General features: G+C 38.5%; 1 protein-coding gene across 7 annotated transcripts in view; it reads left to right on the top strand.

Annotated features, from left to right (window-relative positions):
• Positions 1-23,955, top strand: part of DNM3 (dynamin 3) — a 609,645-nt gene that overhangs the window by 167,400 nt on the left and 418,290 nt on the right. For all 7 annotated transcript variants that reach the window (XM_070474325.1, XM_070474326.1, XM_070474328.1 and 4 more), the window contains 2 exons: positions 846-995; positions 2,436-2,639. In XM_070474325.1, coding sequence (XP_070330426.1) covers positions 846-995; positions 2,436-2,639 — 354 coding nt within the window. The remainder of the gene's footprint in view (positions 1-845; positions 996-2,435; positions 2,640-23,955) is intronic.

The following is a 23,955-nucleotide window of genomic DNA, read 5'->3' as shown; positions in this document are numbered from 1 at the left end:
TCTTGACTTCCTACTTTTGCATTCCAGTCCCCTGTGATGAAAAGGACATCTTTTTTTTTTTTTTTTCTGATGCTAGTTCTAGAAGGTCTTGTAGAAGATCTTCATAAAATTGAAACAGCTTCTTTGGCATTAGTGGTTGGGGCATAGACTTGGATTACTGTGATGTTGAATGGTTTGCCTTGGAAACAAACCAAGATCATTCTGTTGTTTTTGAGACTGCACCCAAGTACTGCATTTCGGACTCTTTTGTTGACTATAAGGGCTGCTCCATTTCTCCTAAGGGATTCTTTCCCACAGTAATGGTAATCTGTATTAAATTTGCCAATTTCTGTCCATTTTAGTTCACTGATTCCTAACATGTCAGTGTTCACTCTTGCCACCTCCTCTTTACCATGTCCAATTTACCTTGATTCATGGACCTAACATTCCAGGTTTAGCATCCATCAGGATAAAGTGGTGATATTCAGAAAGGACATGCTAATAGGATTAGTAAGTAGGCTTTTTGTATATCCCAGCTCTAATTTCTTTGACAGTTGGTTGCTGTTATTTGTTCTATCATTTGGAGGGCCAAAATTCTCTTTATTTAATAGGTTTTGCAGTTTAAAGACTGCTTATAATACTTAATTGCTTATCTGAAAATTAGCAATTTTGCACCATTAGAATTTGTACTGTGTTTAACATTTCTCAAGTGTTAACTGTGCTTTTTAGTTACTACCATGTTCTCTCATTATGATGACTGAAGAGGCAATATTGGATACTTTGACTTGTAATTAAAGAAGCGTTGTTTGCTTATAATTACTGCAAGAGTACCTGAATTTTAGGTTGTATTAATTTGTCTTTTATAGAATATGCTGAGTTTCTACACTGCAAAGGAAAAAAATTTACAGATTTTGATGAAGTTCGCCATGAGATTGAAGCTGAAACAGATCGAGTAACTGGAATGAATAAAGGCATTTCCTCCATACCCATTAATTTACGAGTCTATTCCCCACATGGTAAGTAAAACAACAAAATTCCAAATTCTTGTCCTCAAAAATTTTTACTATGTATGTTAATTAACATACATTATTTATGTAAAGTGGCTTTGTTTTCTCTCAAAAAATCTTGGTGTCTAAAATTGTGCTTAGGTACTTCAGTAAATGATACAATCCATACAGCTCATAGAATTATTTATGGGAGTCAGGAGGAGATAATTTGTAAAAGAGAATTGAGTACATTATTTTACAAAGTTTTCTTTATGTATATTTTAAACTTTTAGAATTCCAAAGAAGAATGCATGAAAACTTCTATTTTTAGTATCTTCAGCTTTTGCAAAAATCTTAGAGGTGTATGGTACTATGGTTGAGTTTTCTCTAATGAATTTTCTTCCAGTCCTATATATTCTTATTTATTCCCTTCCTGAGGAATCAACTGTGATTTTTTTCTCCCAAGACTGTCAGTAAAAACTTATAAATTAGATAACCAATTCTTGGTGGGTAATACAGAATAGCCTCCAGAATGACTAAGATTTTGGTGGGACAGATTTTCATCTCTGATCTTCTCCCCAGCTCTGTTGCTTTTAAATTGGACCATAAAATGCTCAATTATGACTTCCCAAGAGGACTTGGAGCCAGGTGTATAGAGAGACTTGGAGCTTTTGTGTATAGAGAGAACGATAGCCGGGTTAGGGCTGGAGTCACTGACTTAGTAGTTTCCTGGGTTTCCCCAGTGGGTCTGGCTGTGGAGACTGCACACTAGCTTCATGACTAACTGCTTTCCAATAAGCTAAGCGACTTGTTGCTGTTGTTTAGTCGCTAAGTCGAATGTGACCCTTTATGACCCCATAGACTGTAGCCCGCCAGACTCCTCTGTCCATGGGATTTTTTAGACAAGAATACTGGAGTGAGTTGCCATTTCCTTCTCCAGGGAATCTTCCCCACCCAGGGGTCGAACCTGTGTCTCCTGCATTGGCAGGCATGTTCCTTATAACTTAGCCACTTGGGAAGCCCAGGCTAAGTGGCTAACACTTTGTAAATAATTCATGATGCTTTTAAAAGGAAGGACAAACCTTACTCTGGGAATTTTTACACCATTTGAAGGGAAGTACAAGACAGACAGTATACTCCCTTATTGTTCCGTGTTTGAATTATAGGCCCCGAGTTACAAACATGGCAACTCTCTGAGAAAGCTATTAGGTATGCAAATCAGTGCTTCTTAAATTATGTTAAAATGATCATTTGGCCTAGCACAATCATATCATAAAAATAGAGAAAATTTGCAAAGCCAGTTTGAATTCTATCCTGTTTTATTCTATGCATATGTATTGAAACTCTTCAGATACACATTATATAAAGCTCAGCTTGTTTCATTTCTATGAAAATAACACACGATTCTGCTTTGTTGATATCTTTCAGCATTGATAGTACATGTAAGACTTTTTTTTTCCCTTTCCACAGTGTTAAACCTAACCCTGATCGACCTACCTGGAATTACTAAAGTGCCCGTGGGAGATCAGCCTCCAGATATTGAGTACCAGATCAGAGAAATGATTATGCAGTTCATCACACGGGAGAACTGTCTGATTCTGGCTGTTACCCCAGCCAACACTGATCTTGCAAACTCAGATGCATTGAAGCTAGCGAAAGAAGTTGATCCTCAAGGTGAGTATGTGGCCCATTAGATGAGAGGGAATTAGTTTCAAATGTCAAGAGTTTGGGTATATTTCAAGATAATACAAAATCTCATGACTTAATTTCATTATCAGTTAAGTTGTTGTTATTTTGTTGCTAAGTTGTGTCCAACTCTTTTGCAACCCCATGTACTGTAGCCTGCCAGGCTCATCTGTCCATGGGATTCTCCAGGCAGGAATACTGGAGTGGGCTGCAATTTCCTTCTCTTAGGATCTTCTTGACCCAGGGATTGAATTCAAATCTCCTACTTTGCAGGAGAATTCTTTACCATTGATCGCCTTAGGAAGACCTTTACATTAGCCATTATTAATGTTGTTAGCTCTTTTGTATTTAAGATGCTGAAAGAAAAATAACTGGGGAATATAGTCTAAACCTATACACCCGAGACTGGAGCTTGAAACAAAGCAGGTGGAAGTTCCAGGTGGCTAGATGGGGAACATGACTGGGGCTCCTTCTTCAGCATTAGTGGCTTGGGAGAGCCAGAATATGGATTGGGGCTGGAATCTAGTTATAAAAGTGATACTAAAACCCCTGTCTCATAAGCCTTCTTGTCCTGAAGTGACAAGATCAGGTTATCTGATTGGAACAGAGATAGCACTTCCATCAGTGGAGTCTAGAGAGTGAAGCACAGTCATATTCTTGAGAAGTCCACACTTACTTCAGCTGAAGCTTCATCAGTTCAGTTCAGTCGCTCAGTCCTGTCTGACTCTTTGCGACCCCATGAACTGCAGGACGCGAGGCCTCCCTGTCCATCACCGACACCCGGAGTCCATCCAAACCCATGTCCATTGAGTCGGTGATGCCATCCAACCATCTCATCCTCTGTCGTCCCCTTCTCCTGCCCTCAGTCTTTCCAGCATCAGGTCTTTTCCAATGAGTCAGCTCTTTGCATCAGGTGGCCAAAGTATTGGAGTTTCAGCTTCAACATCAGTCCTTCTGATGAACACCCAGGACTGATCTCCTTTAGGATGGACTGGTTAGATCTCCTTGCAGTCCAAGGGACTCTCAAGAGTCTTTTCCAACACCACAGTTCAAAAGCATCAATTCTTCTGTGCTCAGCTTTCTTTATATTCCAACTCTCACATCCAAACATGACCACTGGAAAAACCATAGCCTTGACTAGATGGACCTTTGTTGGCAAGTAGTGTCTCTGCTTTTTAATATGCTGTCTAGGTTGGTCATAACTTTCCTTCCAAGGAGCAAGCGTCTTTTAATTTCATGGCCACAGTCACCATCTGCAGTGATTTTGGAGCCCAGGAAAATAAAGTCAGCCACTGTTTCCACTGTTTCCCCATCTATTTGCCATGAAGTGATGGGACCAGATGCCATGATCTTAGTTTTCTGAATGTTGAGCTTTAAGCCAACTTTTTCACTTTCCTCTTTCACTTTCATCAAGAGGCTCTTTAGTTCTTCACTTTCTGCCATAAGGGTGGTGTCATCTGCATATTGATATTTCTCCCGGCAATCTTGATTCCAGCTTGTGCTTCATCCAGCCAAGCATTTCTCATGATGTACTCTGCATATAAATTAAATAAGCAGGGTGACAGTATACAGCCTTGACATACTCCTTTTCCTATTTGGAACCAGTCTGTTGTTCCATGTCCAGTTCTGTTACTTTCTGACCTACATACACCTTTCTCAAGAGGCAGGTCAGGTGGTCTGGTATGCCCATCTCTTTCAGAATTTTCCACAGTTTATTGTGATTCACACAATCAGAGGCTTTGGCATAGTCAATAAAGCAGAAAGAGATGTTTTTCTGGAACTCTCTTGCTTTTTCGATGATCCAGGGCATGTTGGCAATTTGATCTCTAGTTCCTCTGCCTTTTCTAAAACCAGCTTGAACATCTGAAAGTTCACGGTTCACGTATTGCTGAAGCCTGGCTTGGAGTATTTTGAGCATTACTTTACTAGCATGTGCTGCTGCTGCTGCTAAGTCACTTCAGTCGTGTCTGACTCTGTGTGACCCCATAGACGGCAGCCTACCAGGCTCCCCCATCCGTGGGATTCTCCAGGCCAGAACACAGGAGTGGGTTGCCATTTCCTTCTCCAATGCATAAAAGTGAAAAGTGAAAGTGAAGTTGCTCAGTCGTGTCCAACTCTTTGTGACCCCATGGACTGCAGCCCACCAGGCTCCTCCATCAATGGGATTTTCCAGGCAAGAGGACTGGAGTGGGGTGACATTGCCTTCTCTGTACTAGCATGTGAGATGAGTGCAATTGTATGGTAGTTTGAGCATTCTTTGGCATTGCTTTTCTTTGGGATTGGAATGAAAACTGACCTTTTCCAGTCCTGTGGCCACTGCTGAGTTTTCCAAATTTGCTAACATATTGAGTGTAGCACTTTCACAGCATCATCTTTCAGGATTTGAAATAGCTCAACTGGAATTCCATCACCTCCACTAGCTTTTTTCGTAGTGAAGCTTCATGGAGGAGTGCAAATGATATCCGCAGTCTGTCTGCCACAAATCTATATCCAGAAAGTTAAGTGAGGCCTCTCTTTCTGTTACAGACCTGGCTTATTTTACAAGCTTATTTTTATTAAATACTGCTTAAAAATTTCCATATGAATATTCATGAATTTATCCCAAATGAACTTCATTTCTTACAGCTCATTTTAACTCCTGCTTTTAAAGATAGCCATCTTTACCCCAGTTTTTTATATCCTGTAAACAGTAGTCCTAAGAACAGATTTTTGAAAGTTTGCAGACAATTCACAGTATCTTTGCCGAGAATTGATAATTTTATAGGAATGGAGAAAATATTCAATGCCATGGTATTCTACTTCCTTGTCTGCTTTTGCATAGTGATGGCTAAGGAGAACAAATTCATTGCCTGAAGGCTCTTAAGTACAATTCTTGGCTTAGTTACTAGAAATTCCTTGCTAACCTCAGGGTTTATTATTTGTTTTTGAATCCTGGTTTCAATGTTGAAACTCCTGAACATTGTTGTACTTGAGAACCCTCAGGTTTGCATGGTTGTTAGATCTCCACCGGAGACCCACTTTTGTGTGCTGCTATCCTGAGGTTTTGGCTGGTCCTGGACATTACTGAAGCTCCAAAGGAAGAGGGTGAATTCTTGCCCACAGCAATCAGTTCAGTTCAGTTCAGTCGCTCAGTCCTGTCTGACTCTTTGCGACCCCATGAACCGCAGCATGCCAGGCCTCCCTATTCATCACTAACGCCTGGAGTCCACCCAAACCCATGTCCATTGAGTCAGTGATGCCATCCAACCATCTCATCCTCTGTCATCCCCTTCTCCTCCTGCCCTCAATCTTTCCAGCATCAGGGTCTTTTCCAATGAGTCAGCTCTTTGCATCAGGTGGCCAAAGTATTAGAGTTTCAGCTTCAACATCAGTCCTTCCAATGAACACCCAGGACTGATCTCCTTTAGGATGGACTGGTTGGATCTCCTTGCAGTCCAAGGGATTCTCAAGAGTCTTCTCCAACACCACAGTTCAAAAGCATCAATTCTTCTGTGCTCAGCTTTCTTTATATTCCAACTCTCACATCCATACATGCCCACTGGAAAAACCATAGCCTTGACTAGACGGACCTTTGTTGACAAAGTAATGTCTCTGCTTTTTAATGTGCTGTCTAGGTTAGTCATAACTTTCCTTCCAAGGAGCAAGCGTCTTTTAATTTCATGGCCACAGTCACCATCTGCAGTGATTTTGGAGTCCAGAAAATTAACGTCAGCCATTGTTTCCCCATCTGTTTGCCATGAAGTGATGGGACCAGATGCCATGATCTTAGTTTTCTGAATGTCGACCTTTAAGCCAACTTTTTCACTTTCCTCTTTCACTTTCATCAAGAGGCTCTTGAGTTCTTCTTCACTTTCTGCCATAAGGGTGGTGTCATCTGCATATCTGAGGTAATTTTCACATTTGTAGTAAAATAATCAAAAGAGAAAAGAAGATGCTGTAGGACTCAATGCAACTTGAGTTTAGAGTATGAGATATAGAGACATAGAATATTGGAGTTGAGAAATATATTTATTTGCCCTCTCTGTCTTCCCAATTTCATCCCACTGTGATTAGAGAACATACTTTGTGTCATTTTTATCCCTTTAAATTTATTCAGACTTATTTTATGACCTATATGGTCTACTCTGAAGAATGTTTCACGTGCATTTGAGAAGAATATATTTTTTTCCTGCTGTTTAGTGTTCTCTTGATGTTTTCTAGGTCTATTGGTTTATAATGCCATTCAAATATTTTTTCCTTCTTGTTCCTCTGTCTTGTTCTTCTATTATTGAAAATGAGATTTTGAAGTCTCTCATTATTATTGATAAATTGTCTGTTTCTCCCTTCAAGTGCATTGAATTTGCTTTGTATATTTTAAGACTCTGTTGTTAGGTGTATTTGTACTTATTATATCTTTTTGATGGATTGACCTTTTGATCATTATATAATGTTCTCTTTTCCCTCTAGTAACAATTTTGTTTTAAATTCTATTTTATTTGATTTTAGTGTAGCCACTTCAACTCCTTTGGTACCTGTTAGCCTGTTATAACTATTTCCATCCTTCAGTTTCAACCTATTTGTGTCTTTTAATATAAAATGTATGTTTTGTAAATAGCATGTAGTTGGATCAATTTTTAAAAAGCTTATTCAACCATATCTTCCTTTTGATTGGAGTGTTAGTCCATTTCCATGTAATTACTGATAGAATTTATTGCTGTTGTTTTACTATCTTATGTATGTATTATATATTTTTTGTTTTTATATTTCTTTATTATTGCCTTTTTTTTGTTAAAAATGTGTTTTCTAAAGTACCATTTTAATTACTGTGTCATTTGTTTGAGTATTTTAAAGTTATTTTCTTCGTGATTGCTATGGGATTACAATTGACCTCTCAGTTTAGAACAATCTGGTTTAGATCAACACCAGCTTAATTTCAATAGTATACAAAATTTTTGCTTCCATAGAGCTCCAGTCCATACCTCTCCTTTGTGTTATTATTATTATGCAAATTATCTTTATACATCATGTGCCTATCAACACAGATATAATTATTGCTTTTGTAGTTTTCTTTTAATCAGTTAGGGGATAAAAGTTACAGACAAACACAAATACATTATATTTGCTTTTACATTTATTTATGTACATTTGTCCCTTGATATCCATGGGGGACTCTTGATTACTTATAATACCTAATACAATGTGATTGCTATGTAAATAGTTACTGGTGTGTGACAGATTCAAGTTTTGGTTTTGCCAGCTTTATGGAATTTTCTTTGAATATTTTTGATCCGTGATTTGTTGAATCCATGGGTATAGAAACAGTGAATATGGAGGGTCAACTGTAGTTACCTTCACCAATGTTCTTTATTTTTTTGTGTGCATATTTTTTTAATTGATTGACTATTTATTTGTGTATTTCTTTAGGCTGCACTGTCTGGCTTGTGGGATCTTAGTTCCCTGACCAAGGATCTAACCTGTGCCCTCTGCAATAAAAATGCGGACTCTTTACTGGACTACCAGTATTCCTCCTTTGTGTGGATTTGTAATGCTGTCTAGTGTCTTTTCATTTCAGCCTGAAAGACTTCAGTTAGTATTTCTTGTAGGGTAAATTTGCTAGTGAGGGGTTCTTTTGGTTTTTATTTGTCTTGGAATCTCTTAATTTCTCCTTAATTTTTGAAGGAAAATTCTTAGTTCATGGTCTTTATTTCACCACTTTGAGCATGCCATCTTGCTGCCTTCTGACCTCTGTAGTTTTCTGATGAGACATCAGCTGTTCATCTCATTGAAGATCCTTTGAATTTCTTCTCTCTTGTTGCTTTTTGTCTTTTGAATGTTTTATTATGATGTTTATATGTATGAATCTCTTTGCTTTTTTATCTTTCTGGGAGTTTGTTGAGCTATTTAAATGTGTAGTTTAGTTTTCATCAAATTTTGGACATTTTAAGCCATTATTTCTTTAATTACTCTTTCTTCCCATTTCTTTTCTTTCTGAAATTTCCATTAAATGTATGTTCACACACTTGACTTACTCCTTTTTTTTTCTTCTTTTTTCTATCTAATCCTTGGATGAGAGGAACAATGTCAACTGACTGGTCTGAGGTTTCTTTTTTCTGCTTTCTCAGATCTTTTGTTGAATATTTCTATGAAATGTTTTTATTCCTATTATTTTAATTTCCACTTCCAGACTTTATTTTTTAAAACTAATCTGTATATCTATATTGATATTTGGTGAAATATCATTCTCTTACTTTTTTAGTTATTTATATATGACTTCCTTTAGTTCTTCAAAAATATTTTAAATACCTGTTTTAAAGTCTTTGTCTAGTAAGGTTGATGTCTGGACTTCCTCAGAGACAGTTTCTATTGAATATTTTCCTGTGTATGAGGCATACTTTCTTCATATATTTTATAATGTTTTGTTGAAAATGGAACATTTTAAGCTGTATAATGTGGCACCAGTCAAAATCAGATTCCTCTCCTCCTCCAATGTTTGTTTTTGTTGTTGGTTGTTGTTGCTATTTGCTTAGTAATTTTCCTGAGCTAATTCTGTAAAGTCTTTTTTGTTGTTTGTGGTCATTAAAGTCTTTACTCAATTTTCTCATTGGTCAACTAATTATTGAACAGAAATTATTTTAAATGCTCAGAGCCAGGAAGTCTCCCAGCATTTGCTGAAGAATTTGATGTGCATTTTGGAATATGCCTTCAGTGTGCAGGCAGTTTACAGCTGTGCCTTAGTTTTCACTTTCTGCTTGTATAGACCGTTAAGGTTAGCTAGATGAAAGCTTAGGGCTTTCTGCGATCTTTCCTGAGAATGTATATAACCCCAGGCATGGCCTGCTAGATTCTAGATTATACAAAATTCAAAGGCCTTTATGGCCATCTCGTTCCCAAAATTTTCCTTTAAAGTTTTTTGTTCATCATCTTTTTTTTATTTTGCCCCAACTGTTATTGCTGCCTGAGGCAGCTGTTATGTTAAACAATTGCAACTTATTGTTTTCCACATGCTTCCTGGGGGAAAAGGTTATTTGTACTGAGGAAACTCTGAGCCAGGTAAAATAAAGAAAAGCCCTATAAATGAGTATTTTAATTACTAGACAAGTTAAATGATTATAGTTTTCTGAAAGTGTTACTTCTGATGTATTCCAACCCCATTCTAGTCCTTCCAGTAGCTTCGGGATGCTAGTTTTCTCACTATAATTGTGGGATTTTGGTCTTTAAGTTTACTGCAGAGCTAAGGAGAGGGGAATGGGAATAGGGAAAGTTGAAACATCACAAATCTTTCTGTTTTTCCTGAGATCCAGAGATTTTGTTGAATAAATGCCCCTCACTTCGTTGTAAGCCTTTGATTAATTTTGAGACTTCTAAAAAAGTTGACTTTGACAACTATTGCCTGTATTATTGTTGCTTTTATGAAGGAATGGTCTTTTCAGAGGTTCTATGCCACCATTCCTTATTCTAGTCCAATATTCTTTATCCTAATCCTATGTAACTTTATAGGACATTATATGGAAATCAGGACATTTCCATATAAAAGACATTTGAGTTGAGATGATGAGGTTAATCTGATTGTGACATCTGTCACCCTGTTAGTCTTCAGGATTGATTTGGTTAGCTTAAAAGTCTGTTCTTATCACTTCATGTACACCTTTCCTGAAGTTTTGCCCTTAGCTAAAGAAGATGACCTATTTAGATAATAGAGGATCATTCTTTGTTCAAGATATCTGAATTATAATCTTATCCTCCAGAGTACATAATTATATAGTTTTCTGAGATATGGTCTATTTTAGACAGTAGCTACTTTGCACTGAATTAAGCCTATTTGACATAGGCTATTTTCACCTAAGCAGAATTTGGATATATTTGAGTATATACTTGAGAAGGAAGTTTCTGTTGATAAGTTAATTATAAATTATTTGCATAATTATCTTAAAAGTAAAATCTTTTTTCAAAATAAGTGTTACTAAAATGCAGAGTTATACATGTTTTATGTTAAAATAAGCTTCATGATAACTTATTCTCCCAGTGTATGTGTAATGTCACAGATTTGTAGCTAGACAAAGGTTGAGCTTATCTTTTGAGTAATTTGTGAAAAATGTTTTTACTAACTAAATGAGGATTTTTAGTAAAACTTCAAGAGGAATGACTATGCTGTTTAAAAGGTCAAATTCCTAATCATCAGAATGATATCATGTTTTAATATATTTTTCCCAGTATAGTGGTCTTAAAATTTCAAAGTACTTTTGCATACTTTGGTTTTAGTTTCACCAGAATACTTTGAAGTTGGTTATGGTGAGGTCCTCTTTTGGGGTGAGGACATTTGTTCAGGTGATGTGTGTGCATGCTGGCTAAGTTGCTTCAGTTGTGTCTGACTCTGTGACCCTGTGGCTTATAGCCTGTCAGATGTATGCAGTGTTGAATAACATACTTGCAACCACACAGTACGTTTGTGATATCCCCTTCCTCCTCATCTAGTACTCTTTGCACTTCATCAAATCACTCTTCAATTAATTGCTTTATTAAATGGTATAGTGAAAGAACACAGGGTTTTGAAACTAATCTGTGACTTCCTGGTTATATATTCTTGGGCAAGCTGTTTAACTTTTTTGAGCTTTATTACTTTAACTCTAAAGTGACATTAATAAACCTTACTTCAAAATGTTGCTGTGATAAATAAATAAGGTAAATTTGTCTGTAAAGATAACTCTTAGTCTAAATGGCTAGTCAGATGCTAGCAATTATTTTCCTTTTGAAAATATTCACGGGACACTACTTTGTTAATAAATTTTTTTGTTTGTTTGTTTGCACTTTTTGTTTGCACTGCACAGCATGTGGTATCTTAGTTCCCTGACTAGGGATGGAACCTGTATGCCTTCAGTGAAAGCGTGGAGTATTAACTGCTGGATCACCAGGGATGTCCCTGTTCTTTTGTTTAGTGTACATCAGTTATAGTAATAATAAATGTATAAAACAATCAGTAGTATTCTGTAATCCAAACTGTTGCCTACAGGAATGTGAATTAATGAGGCTTGATAACAGAATTGTGAAAGAATTATTTTGAGTGTTTTAGTAATGCATCATAAAAGTTAAAATAATTTCAGATTCACCAGAATCTGAATTTACTAGATTAACTTTAGGTGAAAGAAGACCTTAGCCAGGTTGAGTCTGGGGTTGGGTGGAAGGAGGATTATCCTTAACCTGGCTTAATGTGTTTAAGGCATTGTGCCAACTGCTACTCACAGATACAGAGTAAAAGGGGCAGACTAGGATTCTTAACATGGGTTGCTATGATTCTCACCTTGGTGACTACCTTGCATTGATTTCTCTAATACTTCCTCCAGCTATTTAGAAGTTTTACTCAGGTGTCTTAAAAATTCAGTCACTGCCTTTGTTAGCTAATTCATTAATTTGTTTTTCAACAGACATTCATCAGGCATCTATTGAGCCCAGCAAAGTGCTTGTGTTCAGTAGTGTTAATTCTACATGCTGGACCATCCTACTGGATGCTAGACTAGGTAGATGTACAGTACATATTTCTGATTATTTTTGTGACTCTTCATTACTTAAAAAATAAGCTGTTTCCTTGGCATCTTCTCTTATTGTGGGATCATAAAAGCTCCCCCTGCCCCCCACCAAAAAAAAAAAGTTTATAGAGGACCAGCTTTATGAAATGAGTACTTTTACATTTTAGGGGATGTGACTTGGCCCTCAACATATATTATTAATTCAAGTGAAATGGTAGTGTGATAACACTATGTGTCAGTAGCATTGCCCAGTTTTATGTAAGAGAAACTAAGCTTAGAGACTTATGCCACAATGTGGCAATTATACCAAAGAACAATTATACCAAAGGAGTTCTTGCATTGTTGTGAAAGTTCTAGGCCCACAACAGATTTCCCAACCTGGGTATCCAGCAAAGAAACTGAGAACCCCCAGGGAATTTGACTTTGAAGGCCAGTGGGATTTGATTACAGAACTTCCACAGAACTGGGGAAACAGAAACTCTTGGAGGACACAAATAAAACCTTGTGAGCACCAGGACCTCGGAGAAAGGAGCAGTGACACCACAAGAGAGTGAGCCAGACTTGCCTGTGAGTGTCCTGGAGTCTCCAGCAGAGGCGTGGGTTGACAGTGGCCTGCTGAGGGATCAGGGGCACTGACTACAACAGTCCTGGGAGCCCTGGCGTGCTGGCACAAGGCCTTTTGAAGGAGGTCGCCATTACCCCTTCCAAGGATTGGCCTGAGGCCAAACTGCAGGGCGGGAACACAGCCCCACCTATTAGCATAAAATTGGATTAAAGATTTACTTTAATGGCCTTGCTCACCAGAACAAGGCCCAGGATTCCCCACAGCCAGCCCATCCAATCAGGAAGCTTGTACAAGCCACTTATCCTCATCCATCATAGAAGAGTCAAAGTAAATACCACAGTCACAGAAAACTAACCAAACTGATCACATGGATCACTGCCTTGTCTAACTCAATGAAACTAGGAGCCATACTGTGTAGGGCCCAAGACGAATGGTTCATGGTGGAGAGTTCTGACAAAACGTGGTCCACTGGAGAAGGGAATGGCAATCCACTTCAGTATTCGTGCCTCGAGAACCCCGTGAACAATATGAAAAAGCAAAGAGATATGACACTGAAAGATGAACACCCCAGGTTGGTAGTTGTCCAATATGCACTAGAGAAGAGTGGAGAAATAGCTCCAGAAGGAATGAAGAAGCTGAGCCAAAGCGGAAACAACGCCCAGTTGTGGATGTGTCTGGTGGCAAAAGTAAAGTCTGATGCAGTAAAGAACAGTATTGCATAGGAACCTGGAATGTTAGGTCCATGAATCAAGGCAAATTGAAAGTGGTCAAATAGGAACGAGATGGCAAGAGTGAACATTGACATTTTAGGAATCAGTGAACTAATAAAATTGACTGGAATGGGTGAATTTAATTCAGGAGACCATTATATCTACTACTGTGGGAAAGAATCCCTTAGAAGAAATGGAGTAGCCCACTGAGTCAACAAAAGACTCCAAAATGCAGTAGTTGGGTGCAGTCTCAAAAATGACAGAATTATCTCAGTTTGTTTCCAAGGCAAATCATTCAGTATCACAGTAATCCAAGTCTATGCGTAAACCACTTATGCCAAAGAACTGAAGTTGAATGGTTCTGTGAAGACCTACAAGACCTTCTAGAACTAACACCAAAAAAGATATCCTTTTCATCATAGGGGTTGGAATGCAAAAGTAAGAAGTCAAGAGATACCTGGAGTAACAGGCAAATTTGGCCTTGGGGTACAAAATGAAGCAGGGCAAACAGTTTTGCTGAGAGAACACACTGGTCATAGCAAACACCTTCTTCCAACAACACAAGAGACAACTCTACACATGGACATCACCATATAAATTAGATTGATTATATTCTTTGCAGCTGAAGATGGAGAAGCTCTATATGGTTAGCAAAAACAAGATTGGGAGCTAATTGTGGCTCAGATCATGAACTCCTTATTGCAAAATTCAGGCTTAAATTGAATGAAGTAGGGAAAACCACTAGACCATTCAGGTGTGACCTAAGTCAGATCCCTTATGATTATACAGTAGAGGTGACACATAGATTCAAGGGATTAGATCTGATAGACAGAGTGCCTGAAGAACTATGGATGGAGGTTTGTAATATTGTACAGGAGGCAGTGATAAAAATGATCCCCAAGAAATAGAAATACAAAAAGGCAAAATGGTTAACTGAGGAGGCCTTACAAATAGCTGAGAAAAGAAGAGAAACAAAAGGCAAAGGAGAAGAGGAAAGACATACCCATCTGAATTCAGACTTCCAAAGAATAGCAAGGAGAGATAAAAAAAGCCTTCCTACATGAACAATGCAGAGAAATAGAAGAAAACAATAGATGAAAAAGACAATAGTCTCTTCAAGAAAATTAGAGATACCAAGGGAACATTTCATACAAATATGGTGCAGTAAGGACAGAAATGGTATGGACCTAACAAATGCTCAAACTATTGCACAGTTGCACTCATTTCACATGCTAGCAAGGTAATGAGAGTGTTAATAGCCTTGGTAGGGAGGTCAGAGGCCCCCAAACTGCAGAAGGAAATAAAACTGCAAATGGCTGATGTTTTTATTATTTTCTCTTCTTATCCTGTGTTGCATAGTGACACCTGGTGCCACCTGAACTTTATCTCAAACCTTGTGCTAACCAATGCATTTTTCTCATGGAAATGTCTTTTTAAAGCTATGTCGAACTATGCATTTGTTAGGAAATCTGCTTTTCTTCAAGATTCATGTCAATTTTTTCATGGCCTGCGATGACTCACCTTGTGCCAATGTTATCTTAAAATGCATGTTGTTGGTGAGGGGCCTGGTGCACATCTCTCAGTTTTGAGGCATTTCCTTTCTCTTAATTAGCAATTTGCTAATAGGTATATCGGAGAAGGCAATGGCACCCCATTCCAGTACTCTTGCCTGGAAAATCCCATGGACGGAGGAGCCTGGTAGGCTGCAGTCCATGGGGTCGCTAAGAGTCGGACATGACTGAGCAACTTCACTTTCACTTTTCACTTCTATGCATTGGAGAAGGAAATGGCAACCCACTCCAGGGTTCTTGCCTGGAAAGTCCCAGGAATGGGGTCGCACAGAGTCGGACACGACTGAAGTGACTTAGCAGTAGTAATAGGTATATAACTCCTTGCTAAAAACTAACAAGGAGGCATTCTTTCCGTCCCCTTCTGATGTCTATGTCAGAAGCTTTCTCTATCTCTTTTATACTTTAATAAAACTTTATTACACAAAAATATCTGAGCGATCAAGCCTTGTCACTGGCCCTGGAACAAATTCCTCTCCTCCAGAGGCCACAAATCCTGGCGCCATTCATGGATGGTAGCAACAACCTTTCAGTAATGCTCAAAATCCTCCAAGCTAGACTTAAAAGTATGTGAACCAAGAACTTCCAGACGTACAAGCTGGATTTAGAAAAGGCAGAGGGACCAGAGATCAAATTGCCAATATCTGTTGAATCAGAAAAAGCATGAGAATTCCAGAAAAATATCTACTTCTGCTTCATTGACTATGCTAAAGCCTTTGACTGTGTGGATCACAACAAACGATGAAAATTCTTAAAGAGATGGAAATGCCAGACCATCTTACCTGCCTCCTGAGAAACCTGTATGTGGGTCTAGAAGTAACAGTCAGAAGCAGACATGGAACAACTGGTTCAAAATTGGGAAAGGAGTAAGTCAAGGCTATATATTGTCACCCAGCCTATTTAACTTTTATTCAGAGTACATCATGAGAATTGCTGGGCTGGATGAATCACAAGCTGGAATAAAGATTGCCAGGAGAAATATCAATAACCTCAGATATGCAGATGAAAACACCCTTTGGCAGAAAGTGAAAAGGAATTAAAGAGCCTCTTGATGAAGGTGAAAGAGGAGAGTGAAAAAGCTGGCTTAAACCTCAAAATTCAAAAAACGAAGACACGGCATCTGGTCCCATCACTTCATGGCAAATAGATGGGGAACAATGGAAACAGTGACAGACTTTATTTCCTTGGGCTACAAAATCACTGTGGATGGTGACTGCAGCCACAGAATTAAAAGATGCTTTTCTTTCGAAGTAAAGCTATGACTAACATAGACAGCATATTAAAAAGCAGAGACATTACTTTGCTAACAAATGTCCATCTAGTCTAAGCTATGTTTTTTCCAGTAGTCATGTATGAATGTGAGAGTTGGACCATAAAGAATGCTGAGTGCTGAAGAACTGATGTTTTTGAACTGTGGTGTTGGAGAAGATTATTGAGAATCCCCTGGGGTACAAGGAGATCAAACTAGTCAATTGTAAAGTAAGTAAATCAACTCTGAATATTTATTGAAAGGACTGATGCTGAAACTCCAGTACTTTGGCCACTGATGTGAAGAGCATCAGAAAAGATCCTGATGCTGGGAAATATTGAAAGCAGAAGGAGAAGGGGATGGCAGAGGGTCAGATGGTTGGATGTCATCACTGACTGGATGAACATGAGTTTGACCAAGCTCCGGGTAATAATGAAGGACATGAAAGCCTGGCGTGCTGCAGTCCCTGGGGTCCCAATGAGTTGAACCTGACTGAGTGACTGAAAGACGAAGCTTCGAGAAGCTATGGAAGTTGCTCATGGTTATAATAGCTGGTGAGTAGCAGAACATGATGTGAGCCTACCTATCTCTGATACCAGTAGGTGTAATTTGCCATTGTGTCATTTATCTTTCTCACACCAACAGTATTATAAATACTGGAAAAAAAATTGGTTTGGAAGCATTCATGTTAACATTTGCATCTGAATGCTTCATTATTTCCCCAAAGCATTTGGTGAATATTATCTTCAACTGGTTTAATGTGGTTTTTACTTTTCATAACAGTTTTCAATATGGCTACATTGCCTTAACTAATTTTAAAATATTGTTGTAGTTGCTTGTTTATTTTTTTAACAAGTAGTTAATGAGTGACTCCTATATGCCATACATCAATTTGGATGTCATGAATACAGTGTAACAAACCAATGTTGACCTTATGAAATTCACATCCAAATGGGGAAACAGACCAACTATCCACTTGTCATAAGTGATATGAAGAAAAATAAAATAGGAGAAAGGAAGAGAGAGATACTGGGGATGCTATTTTAGTAGATGGTCCATGGAAGCAGCATATAAGCAGATAACTGCTCAATGAGGGAACAAGCCCTGTGAATATCTGTAGGTGGTGCATTCCAGGTAGAGGGAACTGCAAGCACAAAGGACTGCAATACAACTGGCTTGACATGTTAAGGAACAGCGAGAAGGCCATCAAGGATGGAGCTCAGAGGAAGAAAAGTACTCTCTGCCGTCAGAGCGGTAGGTGGGCCTAGATCATGTCGGGTCTTCTGGGCCATGGCAGAGACTTTTTATTTTGTTCAAAGTGTGATGAGCAGCTGCTGGAGGGTTTTGAGTGTGGAGACAATATCTGATTTATGTTTTCATAAGTCAGTCTGGCTGCTGTGAGAAGTGACTAGAAGAGAGGCACAAGTATGAACAAGGGCATCAGTTGCATTACTCTTGCAAAGAGATCCAGTGGAGAGAGGGATGATGTGGCTTAGAATAAGAGAATAATGGTACAGAGGGAAGAAGCTGTCAGATTCAAGATATATTTTGAAAGTAGAGCTGATGGTTTACTGATGACTTGCTGTGAGTAAAAGAAAAGAGTCCAAGTTGACTCCAAGGGTTTCAATGATGATGCCATTTACTAAGATTAGGAATATTAGGAGAGAAACATGTTTTGGGGAATCAAGTGTTCCCTTTTGGACTTATAAAATTTGCGATGTTTATTTGTTGCCTAAGTAGTGATGTTAGAGACTAGAATTCAACGGAGAGTTTCAAGCTAAAGTTACAAATCTGGGAGATATTAGCCTCAAGGCAGTGTAGTGAGTCAAATTATATCCCCCCTAAAGATATGTCTAAGATCTAACCCCTGATACCTGTGAATGTGTCCTTATTTGGAAATAGAGTCTTGATGTAAGTAAGAATCTTGATATATATATTCTTGGATTTACAATGCTTCCAAAATCCAATGACTACAGTCCCCTTCCTTTGTAGGGGAAGACAAAGGGAGATTTGAGAGAGACGCAAAGAAGGCCATGTAAGGATGGAGATAGAGATTGGAGCTATACAGCCATAGCCAAGGAATGCCAGGAGCCTGTAGAGTTTGGAAAGGCAAGGAAGGGTCCTCCTCTAGAGCCTTTGAGGGAATGATTTGAGGGAATGTACTGACACCTTAATTTCAGATTTCTGGGCTCCAGGATTATGAGAAAATAAATTCCTATTGTTTTAAGCCACCAGTTTGTGGTAATTTGTTGTTACATCCCTAGGAACCAATTCAGATAGTGTCTAATTTCTTGAGACTAATTGAGTTGAGATCACATACATGAATGTTGATAAAGAAGGAAACAAGGCCAAGGAAGTTAAATTGGGGCTTCCTGGTATTTTAGTAGTGGTGAAGGGGAAGAGAAAAAGCAAAGGTGACTGAGAAGAATCTTGGGTGGAAACCCAAGTGAGTATTGTATTCCAGAAGCCATGGGTAAAGAGGGTTTCAGGAAAGATACTGTGATTGGCTGTGTCAAATGCTACTGAGAGATCAAGAGGGTGATTTGGTACGTCAAGGCCAATTCTACTGCTCATTGTAAGGAAGCCAAGTAACACCATAAGAAATGAAACACAGGATTTGGTAACTGTGGGGTATTAGGATTTCCCTTACATTGTAGTGAAGTGGTGTATTCAACCTAATGGCATAAAAGGCAGTGCATTCATATTTCTTTGCCCCTCTTACTTGGCAGTTTCCCCAGTCCTCCCAGCTTGTGTTCAGCTTCAAACTTACAGTACTCCTATGTGAGGAACCAGGGGAGGAAGATTCAGTAGTAGACAGAAAATAGTCCTGAACTGTCTTTAAGTCATCATTACTTTCAATTTTTATATCTAAACCAGACTTTTATGTTCTCATCTAATGGTGATGAGGGTAGAGAATTGACTACTGGATTTGGCACATGAAAGCCATGGCAGAACTTGGTAAGAAAGGTTTGGTAGGAAAGTGTTCAGTTCAGTTCAGTTGCTCAGTTGTGTCCGACTCTTTGCGACCCCATGGAACACAGCATGCCAGGCCTCCCTGTCCATCACCAACGCCCAGAGTTTACTCAAACTCTTCTCCATTGAGTCGGTGATACCATTCAACCATCTCATCCTCTGTCGTCCCCTTCTCCTCCTGCTTTCAATCTTTCCCAGCATCAGGGTCTTTTCAAATGAGTCAGTTCTTCTTATCAGGTGGCCAAAGTATTGGAGTTTCAGCTTCAACATCAGTCCTTCCAATGAACACTCAGGACTGATCTTTTTTTTTTTTTATTTGGAGGCTAATTACTTTACAATATTGTAGTGGTTTTTGCCATACATTTACATGAATCAGCCATGGATTTACTTGTGCTCCCCATCCTGTACCCTCCCCATCCCATCCCTCTGGGTCATCGCAGTGCACCAGCCCTGAGCACTTGTCTCATGCATCCAAGCTGGACTGGTGATCTGTTTCACACTTGATAATATGGGGTGATCTGAGAGAACAGCACTGATCTCCTTTTGGATGGACTGGTTGGATCTCCTTGTAGTCCAAGGGACTCTCAAGAGTCTTCAATACCACAGTTCAAAAGCATCAATTCTTCGGTGCTCAGCTTTCTTTATAGTCTAACACTTACATCCACACATGACTACTGGAAAAACCATAGCCTTGACTAGATAGACCTTTGTTGACAAAGTAATGTCTCTGCTTTTTAATATGCTGTCTAGGTTGCTCATAACTTTCCTTCCAAGGAGCAAGCATCTTTTAATTTCATGGCTGCAGTTACCATCTGCAGTGATTTTGGAGCCCGGAAAATTAAATTCAGCCACTGTTTTCCCATTTATTTGCCATGAAGTGATGGGACCGAATGCCATGATCTTAGTTTTCTTAATGTTGAGCTTTTAGCCAGCTTTTTCACTCTCCTCTTTCACTTTCATCAAGAGGCTCTTTAGTTCTTCTTCACTTTCTGCCATAAGGGTGATGTCATCTACATATCTGAGGTTATTGATATTTCTACCTGCAATCTTGATTCCAGCTTGTGCTTCATCCAGCCCAGCATTTCTCGTGATGTACTCTGCATATGTTAAATAAGCAGGGTGACAATATACAGCCTTGACATACTCCTTTTCCTATTTGGAACCAGTCTGTTGTTCCATGTCCAGTTCTAACTGTTGCTTCCTGACCTGCATACAGATTTCTCAGGAGGCAGGTCAGGTGGTCTGATACTCCCATCTCTTGAACAATTTTCCACAGTTTATTGTGATCCACACAGTCAAAGGCTTTGGCATAGTCAATAAAGCAAAAATAGAAAGTATAGAAGGTTCCAAAGCAACTTGGATGTGGAGACAGAATACAAACAACTTTTCCAGGGTTCATTGTAGAGGGAAAGAGAAAAATGAGGCATTAGTTATTTAAAATCAGAGAATGTTGTTGAAAGATGAGCAGTATTAAAGCATGTTTGTGTGTTGATGAGAATTGACCAGAAGAGAGATAAAATTGGTAAATAAGAATAGAGATAGAATAAATGTAGGAGAAATAGGATAAAGACAGTGTAAATATATGAGAAAAATCCCAGGGGAGTGGAAATGTTTTATGGGCACCTGTGGGAGTTCTTGCCAAAGATAGAAGAGAATTAAATTGTTCCCAATTTTAAGAATAGGAAAGGCAGATGATATGGATACAGATGACAATAGCTGGTTAGATTGATTTGTGGAGAGATAGCTTTCAACATATTGAGTTTATTTATGGTGATGTAATGCCCACCTCTCCTGATAGGTTCTAAGGGTCACAAAATGAAGACACCATATTTACACCACTGTTCAACATGACCTGAGGTGACACTAACATCTGTGTGTTTTATAGATATTGCTATACCCTCATTAAGCAGTTCATCATAAAGAGGCACTCAATATTTTCTGTATAAAAAGCAGAAGAGTCAGTGCCAACAATGATACTGATTTATTACTTGAACATGAGATCATTACCCATGAAGACTCTCATTGTGCCTTTTATCTTCTGGGCACAGCAGTATTTAAGCATTACCCATCAGGCTTGTCATCTGCAGTACAGGGCTGTTCAGAGGCCTTACGAGGGAGACAAATGTGTCTGGAAATTTTTTTATGGTGATTTATTTCACAGCAAACGAATTTCATTTCTAGCATGACCAGAAGTCTTCCTGGAGGATAAAAAACACTTCTAAGAGGAGTGTTAGATTTCTGTATGGGAAAGAGAGCACCATTTTCTCTTGGGATGAAATTTGTGAATTGGTCAGCATTTACCAGGAAGCTGGAGGCAGACTTCTTTATTTGTCTAGCCTACTTCCTCAAGGTTTTGCCTTTCCAAAAGTCTTCATAATCAGTCTGGAAAAAGTTAGTTAATAGGTGATGTAAACTGATGCTCATTAACCTTGGGCAACACTTAGCAATTGCCGACACAGTTTACTTTTCTATCTGGTTATGGAGGTGCTGCTAAGTCAAACAGAAGCTTCAAGCATCCAGGCATTAAGTCAGCATTCAGAATATGATGAATATGAAATGCACATGTAAGAGCAATTAATAGAAGAAACCTATTTTCCAGGCAGTGTCTCTTTCCCTGAGTCTATTCTTTTTGCCTCACTGGATTCCTTTTTTACCTTGAAATTTTAAACTCTTTTGAAAATGGTCAGATATTTAAGTTAATTCAGTTGTCCCTTAGTGCTCTTGGTGGATTTATTGCCAGATGCTATGCAGATAACGCAGTCCACAGACACTCAAGTCCTTGATGTAAAATGACATAATGCAATGAATACAGTTTGCCCTCCTCACCTGCAGATTTTGCATCCACAGATACTGAGAGTCAATTGTAGACATTAAATAATTAAATCAAGAGTACAAATCCTACCTGGTATTGATCAAATCAATTAATATTTATGCTTGTGCATGCTCAGTTGTGTCTGACTGTTGGGGATCCCATGGACTGTAGGCCACCAGGCTCCTCTGTCCATGGAATTTTCCAGGCAAGAACACTGGAGTGTGTTACCATTTCCTACTCCAGGGATCAAACCCTAGTCTCTTGCATCTCCTGCATTGGCAGGTGGATTCTTTACCACTGTGCCACCCAGGAAGCCAGCTGTCTTATTCTTTAAGAAGAAATAACTGAGTGTGTTAACTTGTGTTGTGTTAGTTTCTCAGTCATGTCCAACTCTCTGTGACTCCATGCATTGGAGCCTGCTAGGCTCCTCGGTCCATGGAGCCTGGAGGGCTTCTTTGAGTGTTAACTGTACATGGACTCAAAACACTTATATCAGTGTTACTGTAGCCTGCCAGGCTCCACTGTCCATGGAGCCTGGTGGGTTTCTATGAGTGTTATCTCATAGAAGGCATGTTTTGAATTCTTAAGGGATATGATTTTGAACTTATTTTTTTAACATAAGTAAGATTCTTAAAATCAATTAGGTTAGCTTCCCCCCTCCCCCAAGTGGAGAAAATGCTAGGAACAGAGACTAAAATGTTTATGGTCTTTGACAAAGTTGTTTTATGTCATTTCTGTTTATTCTTAAACATCTACTATTGCTAGGCTTAAATAAGGAATACATTAGATTTCTGCTGTAAAGAAAGCAGGGATCACAGATATGCATAATCTTACAGTCCTGTGTGTCAGAACTTTGATAGGAGATGTATGAAATATATCATCATAATATTATAATCTGAAGTCTGAAAATTACAGATACATATTAAAATTCATGTTGCTATTCTGCATTTTTACTTGAATTTTAAGATTTTGATGCATATACATTTCAAATAAGTTTATTAAATCTTATGTTAGAAATTAGCCTCTTTGCAAAGAGAGTAGTTCATCTGCAATTTATAAATAGGCTTGCCCAGGTGTAGAAAAAACTTCCATTTGAGCTTTAAAAATGTGTGTTGAATCTTAGAATTATATCTAAGATTTTATCTAGATTTATATGTCACATATATAGCATGTCTAGATTTATGTATATCATAGAAAAGTATGTTGAACCTCAAAGTTGGAAATATGACAGCAGTGGACCAGGGGTCAAGCCTGCAGTCCTGTGGCAGGAGTGCTTAGTCTGAACTGCTGGACTAATAAACAATGTCAGGCACCAGGGAATATTAATTAGAGTGAAGTATCCCGGAGGTCCACATCTCAACACCAAGACCTGCCTCCATCCAATTGCCTGCAAACACCACTGCTGGAAACCTCAGGCCAAACACCTAGTAAGACAAGAGCACAGTCCCACCCATCAAAAAAAAAAAAAAAAAAAAAGAAAGAAAAAAGAAAATTGTTACAGATGAAGGAGCAAATAAATGAAAAGGAAATAGGTAACCTATCTGAAAAATAATTTAGAATAATGATAGTAAAGAAGTTCTAAAATCTTTAAAATGGACAAAATGCAAGAAACATTTAGTACTTTTAACACAGAGACCTAGAAGAAATAAAGGATAAATAAACAGCATTGAAAAACATAATTACTGAAATTAAATATACTCTAGAAAGAATCAGTAGCAGAATAACTGAGGCAGAAGAATGGATCAGTGAGCTGGAAGATAGACTGGTGGAAATAACTGCCTATCAGTGAAATAAAGAGTGAGAAGAATTGAGAACAGTCTCAGACACCTCTGGGGCAATATTAGATGCACCAACATTTGAAGTATAGGGTACCCAGAAGAGAAAGAGAAAGGATCTAAGAAATATTTGAAGAGATATATTAAAAAAC

The sequence above is a fragment of the Odocoileus virginianus genome, chromosome 11 (assembly GCF_023699985.2).
Source record: "Odocoileus virginianus isolate 20LAN1187 ecotype Illinois chromosome 11, Ovbor_1.2, whole genome shotgun sequence".
Taxonomy (NCBI): domain Eukaryota; kingdom Metazoa; phylum Chordata; class Mammalia; order Artiodactyla; family Cervidae; genus Odocoileus; species Odocoileus virginianus.
This window is presented reverse-complemented; position numbering and strand designations above follow the sequence as displayed.